General features: G+C 43.4%; 1 protein-coding gene across 1 annotated transcript in view; it reads left to right on the forward strand.

The window, feature by feature from the left end:
• Positions 1–360: 360 nt before the first annotated feature.
• Positions 361–12,897, forward strand: part of LOC308315510 (collagen and calcium-binding EGF domain-containing protein 1-like) — a 40,997-nt gene continuing 28,460 nt past the window's right edge. The window contains exons 1-2 of the mRNA XM_080763531.1: positions 361–700; positions 3,850–3,930. Coding sequence (XP_080619657.1) covers positions 588–700; positions 3,850–3,930 — 194 coding nt within the window. The 5' untranslated portion in view covers positions 361–587. The remainder of the gene's footprint in view (positions 701–3,849; positions 3,931–12,897) is intronic.

The following is a 12,897-nucleotide window of genomic DNA, read 5'->3' on the forward strand; positions in this document are numbered from 1 at the left end:
TGATAACATTAAAGGCTTGTCTGCAGTTTCTGAAATTCTGAATTAGATAGGCCTATATCCTATTTAATGGGACTTAATAGACTACCAACATACCAAATACCAACTAGCCTACCAACTATCTCCTTTTTCCCGTTCATAATGCATTTTTGGATTTGATGTTCATCATGAAACAAAATTCAAGATTGTGGTAAAGCAATAAACGCAACAACCATAGGGCTCAGTATAGCAGCGACCTCTGGAGACACAACATTCAATACGTTACCAATGTCGGCGTAACGGCTGCTCCAGGGGGTCTTGTTCAGTGCGCAACAGTCAGGACGCAGCAGCAGCTCTCCAACAAGACGCGCGGCGGTGCGCCACTGGACTGCGCAGCAAGAATTAGCTCTCCATTGATTAACCTCTGAGCCGTGGGCTGCTATGCATTGCTATCTGATGCTGACTTCACACAGCTGCACTGCCTGCACACATGCACTGACATAAGACAACGGGGCTGTGTTTTATTGACGTTTTGTCAGTGTCTTCTGGAGAGTGGAGACATCAAGCAAACAAGCAGGGTCATCTCATCTGTCACTCAGAGCCAGGGGGACATGGGTCAGCTCCGCCGCGCGCTCTTATCGCTTTGCGCTCTGTGCGTGGTTTTCCTCTGGGGTGGCAGTGGCAGCTCTACTAGGACGACTGTTGGAGTGGACACTTCTTCTGGGTAAGGAGTGACAGTGTGACGCTAATACTTAAGAGCTATTTTTGAATGAATTAGTATGTGATATGTTGTCTTTGTGGGTAATCTAACGTGGGTTTCAAGGTAATAGCCAACACATGAAAAGGGGAAACGATTTGTAAATTGTAATTGGTCGCGGTGCAAACAGACAAAACATGACAGATATTATTAAGGTGTACGGTGATGCAGGAGCACATGCTCGCATAATGTGAAATGTATATTGTATATAGAACAAGTGCAACCATGCAATCCTAGTGCAGGTTTCAGTTTCCTTTACTAACTAGAATTGGGTGACCAGGGAGGGTACCCCATGAAAGATTTCCCCCTAGAGCCTGAGGCAATGTATCCCAGTCCAAAGGAAGAAAATAAGTCACAACAATAATAATTTGAATTCAAAAAGTAATAATTGCTGTGATACAAAAAAGAAAGTATCACCAATTTAATTATTGTGTGTGTGTGTGTGTGTGTGTGTGTGTGTGTGTGTGTGTGTGTGTGTGTGTGTGTGTGTGGGAGGGGTGGGTGTTGCTACATAGACTATTCCTAGTCAATAAGGGATCCATATTGTACTTTCTGACAAGTCTAAGCATGCCAGCATTAGTACAGATGACAAAGTTCAATTCCTTATGCTTTCAATCTATATTATTGTAAGACAAAGCATAGGCAAATCCTGATTTCGCATGCATGGCTAAAAACACTGCAGGACTCCCTGTGGTATTAACATTGATGGAATCAGGCTAGTGGGCTCTGTCTGTGCATTCCTTTTCCATTTTTAACTTTGACTGATGTCAATTGTCAACTAACCACTTCCAGTCTTGAAAATCAAAGACATTTGTTTAAAATATATTTACGTGAGATTTCTCTTTCATGGGACTACACACACTGGAGATTGACAGAAAAATGGGAAGAGTGGTGAAGGGAAGAGAGGGAATGGATCATGACATGTGTCAAAAGATCATTTTAACATTATGACATTGTGGAGCACATGGCTGGCAGCTTGGAAAACAGAGCGACCAGGAGTCTGGGATATCCCCAATCAAAGCTGTGCCTTACAGAGATATGGGATGACCCGGATGAATGTAACTGTCCCAGGTTTTGCTTCATGCTGAAGATAAATTGTTAACAGGGCGGGAGCAGTCTTGTCTCATGTTCCTGCTACCAAATGTTTAAAGTTTTAATAGGCCTGACAATCAGTGAGGGATGCAAGACTTGGACCTGAAACCAATTATCCACTTATAAACAATATACTTAGTTGACACTAACTAAACACCAAGTCACTTCATCATCGCAGAAAACATACCATTCTACAAGCTTACAACACATTGCAAGATCTACAAAGATCTGCAATGTTCGCCAAATGTTTGCCTCAGAATCGGGAGGCCAGGCTTGTGGCTAATTCATGAATGCATGGCAGTGTACTATAATCATTCCTGTCGGACTGTTTGTTTGTTTCGTTTGCTTGTTTGTTAGCAAGAGAACCTGAGAACTGTGGGGATGATTTGTAAACTTAGAGGGCATGATCAATAGGCTGTCTTTTTCACAAAATAGGTGAATAGATCGAGAGCGGATGGTATTGATTGAAACGTGGTGGGAAATGTGGAATGGTCACTAGGCTCCCTGAAGAGATTTGGGTCAAAAAGGTCAAAAGTCAAGGTCACTGTCACGGGGTAGACCGTGCCCTATGCACGCACGCACGCACGCACGCACGCACACACACACACACACACACACACACACACACACACACACACACACACACACACACACACACACACACACACACACACACACACATACACACACACACACACACACACACACACACACACACACACACACACACACACACACACACACACACACACTATTACATGCAAGGACTGCAATATGTGTTAAAACCAGTTCATTGAAAACTCCGGACAACTGAATTTTTCTAAAAGTCTTAATAATTGCCTAAAATATAACTTTAATTTGGTGCGACAAAGGTATTGTACAACGGCAAGATAATGGATTTGCACACTGATCACTGTCATTGCTTGTGTGCGTGGGTGTTTGGTGAAGTGGCTGAGCAGGTCATTACTGTTAAATATTCCCCTAACACATGATTATGTTAACAACGTACATCCAGGACAAGATCTGACTGATGGTGCTTTCTGCCTTTGATCAATGGGAATTTCTGATTCTATGCACACATGCCATTTTGGAAAGAACTTGGGCCCCTTCCCTGGACCCTATACTTCCTTTACCGGTCACTGTTACCGCTGATACTAAAATGTTAAATGGTGCATTTATATAGCACCTTTATCCAAGGCGCTTTACATAGATTGTGCATTACATTCACCCACACATTCATACACTGATGGCGGCAGAAAACATGCAAGGCACCAACCAGCACATCAGGAGCAATTAGGGCTTCAGTGTCTTGCTCAAGGACACTTCGACACTAACTCTGGGGGAGCCTGGGTTTGAACTAGCAACCTTATCGGTTATTATCCAGCCACTCTACCCCTGAGCCACTGCCACCACCATGAAGTACATGGCGGCAATACTAATGAAGGCAGTCAGGATGCTGCTGCTATTGTGCATGTTGACTCACTGGAAACACTCTGCTACACTAGTGGGTCTCATTGTGTCCTTGAGTAGGTTCCAAATGGCCCCGTAAATAAACCTGACAAAACATTTAGTTTGATGGTGTTTGATACGTGTGTATGAGGCTTCTAGTTGTCCCTAGTTTTGGTTAATGTTTTCTGTTATTGTGTGCTTTTATTTTGTAGTATTGTTTCCTGTATGCCTTGTTACTGTTTTCCTGCCTTGTCTCACCACCTGTGATCATTAGTTTGCTCCACCTGTGTTCTGTTAGTCTCTTAGCCAATCCCTGTCTTGATTTTGAGTTATGTTCACCTTAGCCCTGTTATCCCTGTGTGTATTTATACTCTTTTCAGTACCTTGTGAGATCTTTGTTGAAATGTCATAGTAAGTGTTCAGTTCCAGTGCCAGTAAATTAAAACCATTATTACAACTTTCTAAAACAAAAGTGGAATGCTCTATATTCAACTTTCCTATACAAATTATGAGAGACATAAAGAGAGGTATACACTGAACAAATCTCCCTGTATGTGATATCTTTGGTTGTACAGGAAGGAGTGTCCAGAGAATAAGATTCTTACCTTGGAGTATCCGTGCCTCAGAGCAGGAGGGAAGAACAGCACCTGTTTGAGGTAAGAAGACACTTCCATCACTAACAAACAGTAGCACAACAACCTGTGCTCCACAGGGCACTTGGGTGGTGCCGGTGTAAAGTACCTGTATAGGCTGTCTAGGGGTCAAATCCACCCAATTTAGTTGTTAAGCCAATTGATTCCTCCCCACACACATTTCTTTGTTGTCACTGCAGTTGTATCCTATCACCTACCAGTGAGGACCCCCCATTGGGAGGACGTATAACACACAGCCTACTCCTCCCACCCAACACTCCTTACTGACAGGTGCAGAGTCTGCCGACTATAGAGTATAGTAGTATAATTATAGAGATATATAAATTAAAGGGCGGACTGCCCCGCCCCCACTATTAATTTCAATGGAAGTTGCTCAGTGGCGTTTGAAGGACCCGGGCCGGAAGAACGCTACTTCCACATTTTCTCGATGCACTTCCGCATTTGGACACCAACATTTGGTGTCCAAATGTGGAAGTGCTAACGAGCGCTCCGTGTTAAACCCCAGCTGCATGGGGTTTACTCATGCTACAGGCAAAAAACGCCCGCCTGCAGTTCCAGCTTTAGCCAGTAGAGTGGAACGGCTTCAACGTTGGTCAGCCACTCTGGGGGCTTGGTGCCGCCCCCAGCCTGTAGCATTACGTGCAGTGACAATTATCACGCTCCCCGCCCGGCTTCCCTCCACCGAACACCAATTGTGTTTGTATAGACTAGACGCTCGACAAAGCCGAATGCACCGCGGTGGATTTGAACCGACGACCTTTACCACTGCGCCACCCAAGTGCCCCTTTCGTTTATATACGAACACAATTGCTCCATGGGTTACAGGAGGGAATTTGGGTGGGTGATATTTGTTGCTGCGCATAATCACACGGGCGGAACAACCCGGTACCGGGCCGGGGGTGTGACTGCACGACCGGGCCTCGCCGAACCTGTCTCCCAAAGCAGTGTACACATTGTTTAAGTCAAAGATGCGCAGCATCGTGGCTTTCATATGGTAATATAAACTTTGGCTAAAAGCACCACAGTACAGTAAACATTCTTACATTCAACTTCACAGTAAACATTGAAGTGATGGTGGTGGTGCTTTTAGCCAGTCTGTCAGTCTCTCCCTCCCGGGAGGAAAAACAACTGTCTGTCTGTCTACACATCAAGCTATACTTGATGTGTAGATATATTTGTAGCGCCCTGAGAGATAATGCTTTGACTGGGTATCTGTCAAGTGTCTGTGTAATGCTGTGTGTTCGTCGATCGATCATCCGACAGCCCCCTGGAGTCACGGGCCAGGGGGAAACCACCCCCCCCCCCCCCGGTAGCTCCGCCCCGGCTCCTACTTATTTCTATGGCTATCAGTGGGGGGTGTTGGATGGGACAAGTAGGACAGAGGCACTATGTGCTCTCGCGGTGGGGGCCTTTCACTGGCAGGTGAACCACTAGCGTACAACAGCAACACTGTACATTTTGCTAATGCCATAAGCAGGTGCTCATTGGAAAACAAGATGATTGACAAGTTGAGAGTGAAGTTGAGAGTGAAGCCAATGTGTCCTTGAGCAAAGAGTGAGAACAAGTCTTGGTAGAGTGCCCTTGAGCAAGGCACTGAATTATTGAAGCTCTGGGTAAGCACTGTAGCAAAAATCCTTAACCACTTCTTAAACACTTGGGTCCCATTTCTGGACTAAACATTTGGCTTCTCGTTCTTCTGTGTGTGCACATGACCTCAGCAGTGCACGCAATGTTTTGGGGCTAATTTGTAACCACTCTCTTTGACTTTATCTAACATTCCATCACACAAGCATGACTAAAGATGTGATAAGGAATATGTATGTACTGTAGTTGCAGTAGTCATCAACCTATAGTAATGATACACATTTATCTTGATATTTGTTCATAATGTTTGATACAGTATATCACAGACAACCGAGGAAGATAAAAATGCATGTAAACCCGATGATTTGACATCCGGGACGGTTTTATGAATCACAACTTTGGCTCGGATTTGGCTTTTGGCACAAAATCTGTGTGTAAGAACCTTTTATAAATGGGGGTCTGGTTGGAGGCCAGAGAGTCTGCTCTGTTAACTCTCAAAGTTACTGCAGAACTATGCTTTATGGCTCGTGTGATTCCTGGCTTTACATTAGATGTATGGAGTTGGAGTAGTATGGGGCGGTGGGGTGGTGGTGCGTTGGGGTTTGGGGAGGGGGGGTGCTGTGAGGGTTCAAGTGTGTTTTCCCTGTTTCTAGTTCAGCAAAAACCTTTTTTTGTGTCAAAGATTCACATAATATTTGCAAATGCTTTTTATGGTTTCTCAGATGGCTGTGGTTTGGCACACAAGACAATGCACTGTGAATTCAGGCCAGTGTTTTTCAGCCAGAGGGCTGGGACCCAAAAGAGGATGGCAAGACATCCGGGGGTTCCCAAGCTACTTTAGTATAGACATATTGTGGTTTTAATATAAAGCGTCCTGGTTGAATGCAATGTTCAGTGTGAAACCAGTTGAAAGCCAGTAGAATAACCAGGGAGTAATTGAAACACATTGTGGTACACATACCGTACATCAATGCACTGTACCTGATGCCTGCAATTCTACTGATAGAAACGGTTAGAAAGAAAGAAAGAAAGAAAGAAAGAAAAATAATCACCCATCTGGTAATCTGAACAGGTTAAAACAAATGCTAAGAATTGTTTCCACCCAACCACCCAAATCTGGTTCGGTGTACAGAATGCCTCAGGCTACTGAAAATGCTTTCAGTTGTTTTAAAAAAAGTCATAGAGAAGTCTGTGCATGAGAATGACTTGGCTTGGATGTTTGGTCTTAACTGTTGGTTGACACCCAGCTCTGCAGAGCAGCAGCAGGCTGTGTAACGGTAACGGTCCCATCTTTCCTCGCTCTCATTTATTTTTTATTACCCAAAACATCTCTGTTGCACACAAACACCCCAGAGTGAGATATGGCTATTCTATAATAAGATATACTTTATTTCTACAAGTGACAATACTGCTACAGTATTGACACCGTTTACATAATAACAGAAAAATATTTGGTTCCTTTGGAAAAATGCAGTCCAAAACTATAAAACCCCCAAAACAGTACCACCGGTACGCTAAACTGGTTTACCTCAATCCAACATGTTAGCTCATTGGAAACCCTTAACAGCCCGTCAGCAAATTAGCTTTTCACAAACCACAGTTCCCTTGAGAAAATTAACAAAATTTGATAGAACAATGTTTCAGGCAAGACGTTTTATTGATTATCGATTACGTACATCACATTGCTAAGGCTCTGTCTGTAGCCAATCAGCCATTGTTGCATACAGTACATGATAAACTGCCCTGGATAGCAGTGTCAGCCGAATAAAGCTTCAAATGTAAATGTAAAAAGTAACCTTTGCAGGGTTTTGTGGTGTTGGGCATAAATAAACCCCCACAGCTCTCTACATAAAAACAAAACCCCAGCCAGCCGTACGCCTTCTCCCTACTCTGCGTCTGTGGTGGTTTGCACGACACTGAGGTTGAATCAGACCAATTTCTATTGTTCACAAATCTCTCTCTCTCTCTCTCTCTCTCTCTCTCTCTCTCTCAATCTGTGTCTAACTCTCTTTCTGTGTCTTCGCCGGAGGTCATGTTTGATCGATGCCAAGGCAAACATACACGTTTTACCCAGATTCTAACTGATGTGTGGTGTGTACAGTGCATGTGTGTATGCGCGTGCATGTGTGTTTACACATGCATGCCTGAGTCTGAGTAACAATATAATAATAGACACTTTAATAGAGCGGTTTACAAGGTTCATTAACAGTCACAGCTGGAAAGATGATAATCATAACTATTAACAAGTGAAAACACGGCACAAAAACCCCAAAATAAGTACAGATGATAAGGTAAGAGCAATGTGTGTGTCTGTATACAGATCATAAAATTAATGTCTATCTTAGATATGACCAGGCTTGTCTTTGCTGGCAGAGACTGCAGGTTTGTGGTGATGATGAGGGATCTTTTGCCTCCCTCCTCCAAACTCTACCTACTACGTTAATAACTATCATCTGGACCTGATGAGCTCGATACGCCAATAAATGCCTTCAATCTACATTAGCATATTTTTCTGGTTTAAATACGCCACATGGCTCATTGCCATGCAGGCGGAGGGCAAACATAAACAGTGCACCACGGTATTTGAAGCTTGAGCACGGCACTCAACCTGCTCTGTAAATGAAATAAAGTGGTGACAGATGAGAAATGTTCTGGAAACATGATTAAATTATTGACATTTAATGGCAATATGTCATATACGTTTGAAGTTTTTGTTTGTAACTTTAGAGAAATAAGTTTCAATGTGATCCTGAGTAGAGTATAGACTATACTGTAGACCAGTTGATGCAGGTACATCCTCATAAACACTAAATCCTTTATTGAAATCCATCCTGGAACCTGAGTTGCATGTCGTTCTTGTCTCTTTCCACTACAACACATCAAGTAGAAATACTGTAATAAATATGAAAAATGTAAAATGTATTAATCATGAAAATCGCTCTGGAGTAAGAGCGTCGTTTGTGGTGCTGAGCCAAAATGTGAAAGCACAGCGAGAGTCACCGAGGCTGGACTTTGTGTCTTTGCTTTGTCCAGCCTTTGTGACTAGATCTGACCGTGATCAGAAACGTTGTGAGTTGTCTTTGAGAATCATGAGAATCATTGTTTGGGGTGTTGCCCCATAGCTGAAAGGTGGCTGGCTGAAATCCCAGAACTGAGCGCAATACTTCTCAAGTGCCCCTGGGCCCTTAGCATGTACAGTAGTGAGCATCTAGTGTATGCACTGTTTGTGTACCAGCCTCCTGTGGCAAATAGACTTTATCTGATACAATCCAACAGGCAGTTGTCGTAAATATGACCTTGTCCTTGGTTATGTTTTGTGTGCATGTTTGATATTGGGCAGTTGAGCCCCTTGGTGAAAACGTGTAATTGAAATACTGCCACTGATCTTTTGCAGCTGTTGGACTGGATACGAGTGTTCATTCAAAGTATCGCGGTTACGTGGTGTTTGTGAGCGGAGGTTTCACTAGAATAGCCAGCGGCCATATAAACCATATACATACGGTACTATGGTACATCAACAAAACAGATGTAGGAAAAAAAGGAGAGTGCTGTGGCTGAGTGTATGGAGAGATGCTGCACAGATACTGTGTGGACTAGAAGAAGAGGTTGACGCTCAGCCTTGGTCTCTTAGTCTGGTTTCACTTCAATGCTGTGTTCACTGGCCAGGCTGCTATCTACAGATAAGAACAAGAGACTCAACACACAACTCTTCTGTCTGTCTTTCTTTCTTTCTTTCTTTCTTTCTTTCTTTCTTTCTTTCTTTCTTCACCATTCACCGCCTCCACCCTCACCACATACCATATATGATATCCAATATGGATGGAAAGAACTTTTTAAAACTCAACTGCAACACATCAGAAATCCTTCTCATCGGCCTTAACTCCAGCTCCACCCAGAACTTCACCCTCAACATTGACGGCTTCACTGTAACAACCTCCCCCCACATCCGTAACCTTGATGTCACATTTGACTCCACCCTCTCATTTCTCCCCCACATAAACCGCCTTCTTTCACCTCAGGTATATCGCCCGCCTCCGGCCCTCTCTGACTTTCCCAGCTGCCGAAACCCTCATCCACGCATTCATTACATCCCGGATTGACTACTGCAACAGTATCCTTAACGGCACCACCTCCAAAGTCCTCAACAAACTCCAACACATGCAAAACTCGGCTGCCCGTCTGCTCACCATTACACGTTCCAAAGACCACATTACACCTGTCCTCCATGACCTACACTGGCTCCCCATCAAACATCTCAGAGTTGCCCCCCCCCCCCTCTCCTTCAAAACCTACCTCTTCAAGATAGCGTTCCCCAGCTGAGGTCTGGTTAAGATGCCCCCTTCCCTTGTTTGCCTTGTTTTTGGGAAAAGCGATATATACATTTGAGCTATTATTATTATTTATTATTCTTTCTTTCTTTCTTCTCCCCCTAATGTACACACGCACGCAAACGTGCTCCAACCACTGTAAAGGACCCCCCAAACCATTAACTCCAACCACATATAGAGAGAAGGTGTTTCAATCTATTGCTGACAGCAATAGAATGGGTTTGCAGTAATATTTGAATGAATGGCTGCAATGTGATGGTAATGATGGATTTCTGGGTTTCATATTGGGATGTCAAAGGCTATGTCTGTAAACATTTTGATTAATTCACATGTATGATAGATAGGCTAACTTGGTGTGTTTTAAATGCCCATGTTTTGTATGTTGTAAGAACTCATTTTATCACTTGTATCTGTCTAGCAAAAGGGTGTTTAACACAACTGAAGGAAAGGAAAACAACTTTATGTTCAAACAAGTTATGGCTGAGGATAAATACAAACTTCTGGAAACATCAGTACGCTTAATTCACCACTAAAACTAACCTCTAAATACGTAATCCTAAAACCGTAACTCCAACCTGAATGTTCTCCTCATTGTAAAGCCTAAATCCCCTTTTTTTTACTATAAAAACAACCATTTATTTTGTGAGAACCAGGAAAATTCCATTGTAATAATAGTAACACAAGTAGCCTGCATAAGCGTATACACATTCCCCCAAATACTGCAGTCGTTGGTACAAGCCAGGTTGTATGTGAGCCTGTGTCTGTGAGGGGATTTTACCGGCAGTGTTTCTCAATGTAGCCAACAGGAATCTCTGTGGGCTGAGTCAAGGCACTGTGCTTGTCTTGACTCAGACATCTCTGAACTTTCTCTCTTCTGGGGTCAGCGATACCATCACTATGCTGGCGCCCCCAAAGACGTTTTTCGCTTTTAGATTTTGACTATTCATCGTAGCTGCCTTCCAAAAACTTTGTGTGTGTGTGTGTGTGTGGGGGGGGGGGGGGGGGGGGTATTGGGCTCTGGCCTGATTTGGCCTGGCCTGGCCTGAACTCTGCATGTGCGAAAGGAAGCACAAACGCACACCCAGCCATACATGCATGCACACACGCTACACAAATCAACAACTAAGTATAAATACCAGCCATACCTTAACCCCAACCACTGAAACGATCCTCTAAATACATAATCCTAAACGTAACTCCAACCTGAATCTAATTGTAAGCCTAAATCCAAAGATCCCCCAACGTCTAGCTTCGTGTGTTCCGGCCGTGACATCATGTGTGTGGCCAAGTCTATAGACTTTTTATGACAAATTTAGTTTTACGTGAGAACTTTCAGGCCAAGTCTATGGCAAATGACGTCACGTGACGTCTTTGTGTGACGTCATGTGGGCCATAATAAATAACTTCACTAAAAGTGTGATTTACTATAAAAACAACCATTTATTTTGTGAGAACCAGAACATTTTTAAATAATACTCACACTGCACCACGCATGCATGCACGGGGACACACACACACACACACACACACACACACACACACACACACACATCATTCAGACTCTGGTCAAGATGAAAATCATGTATTGCAATGATATTGCATTGTAGTTGGCGGTGTACAGTAGATGGCTCTACTCCCATTATATAGCCAATCAGGTCTGGAGTTATGTGGATGGATGATTGTTGTACCCAGAGAGGGAGAGAGCATTATAAAATGGACTACGTAAGGATTTAGCGGTGATAGGAAAATTGTAGTTGGCATTTTCTCCATCCATGAGAAGGTGATTATATACTTGTTACACTTACACTGCGGCTGAAAGTGTGCACTGGCTTTGGGATGAAAGGAGTGGTGGAATACAGCAATTCCTCCTTCTCTTCCTAAGCTGTCGTCATACTGTGGAGACTTTACCCATGTGTGTTCAACAAAAGTGTTTAAAGTGCTCTCTGGTCCTCACAGAGACTGACTCAACCCCAGGCCTGCATAACATCTTTATTCTCCACCTCATTCTCCACTGTGTCTCTCTCTCTCTCTCTCTCTCTCTCTCTCTCTCTCTCTCTCTCTCTCTCTCTCTCTCTCTCTCTCTGTTTGTTCTGTCTCACTCTATCTCTTTCCTCTCTAAAGAGATAGAATCCAGGCCAGTCTAGTAGCCTGGGTTTGCACAGCAGGATTTGAGGTCAGTTCAAATACAATTTACCGCTGCACAGGTCTTCCACACTTGATGTGTTATTGGAAGAAGAGGATGGTGGTGTGCACGCTGCTTGGGAAGCTGGAGTGCTTGTCAATGTTATGTGCTGCTGAGAGGAGTGCCTGCTTTGCTTATCCAGTTAGTGCACAGACCCATTTTGTCACTGACGTGGCAGGAACTTTACACTATGTCCACAATCGCAACTTTTTAGGAAATGTAAAAAAAAAAAATCTGTGTTGCAATTGGTTGCATATTAATAGAAACCTATGATGTACAACACATTGTGATTAGCTGCTTACGCTACTTTTAGTCAAAAACACTTGGGCTGTATTTTGCGTGTCTTAAGTACCAGGTCTTATTCCCTAACTTGAGTAAACTAAAGACCTGGAGGCGTGATCAATGCCAACTCGGTCGTGACAAATCATGACAATGAACACAATGTTTTGGGCCGATCAAATCATTAGAAAGAAGAAAAGAAAGTCAGTCAAACACTATTTGTTTTGTTTTTCGTCATATCAATTATTTGATTGGCCCAAAACATTGTGTTCGTTGTCATGATTTGTCACGATCCGAGTTGGCTTTGTCCGCGGCGTAACCGTCTTTAAATAAATTAAATAAGAAGTGCCGATGGGAGAATGCATTGGGTTTTCATTTCCTGGGCCACTCGTTTTTCTGAAAGGGGGAGGGACTGCGGCGCTCTATTCTGAGTGGCCAAAGAGCATTGACCACGCCTCCAGGTCTTTAGTTTACTCAAGTTAGGTAATAAGACCTGGTACTTTAAGACACGCAAAATACAGCCCAAGGTTTCTGCCTGACAGCGACAATTTGTTCCTTGTGAGTGGGTTCGAATATGATTGTCTTGTCTTGCATCAT

The sequence above is a fragment of the Protomyctophum bolini genome, assembly GCF_963924005.1.
Source record: "Protomyctophum bolini genome assembly, chromosome: 1".
In the NCBI taxonomy this organism is placed as follows: Eukaryota; Metazoa; Chordata; class Actinopteri; order Myctophiformes; family Myctophidae; genus Protomyctophum; species Protomyctophum bolini.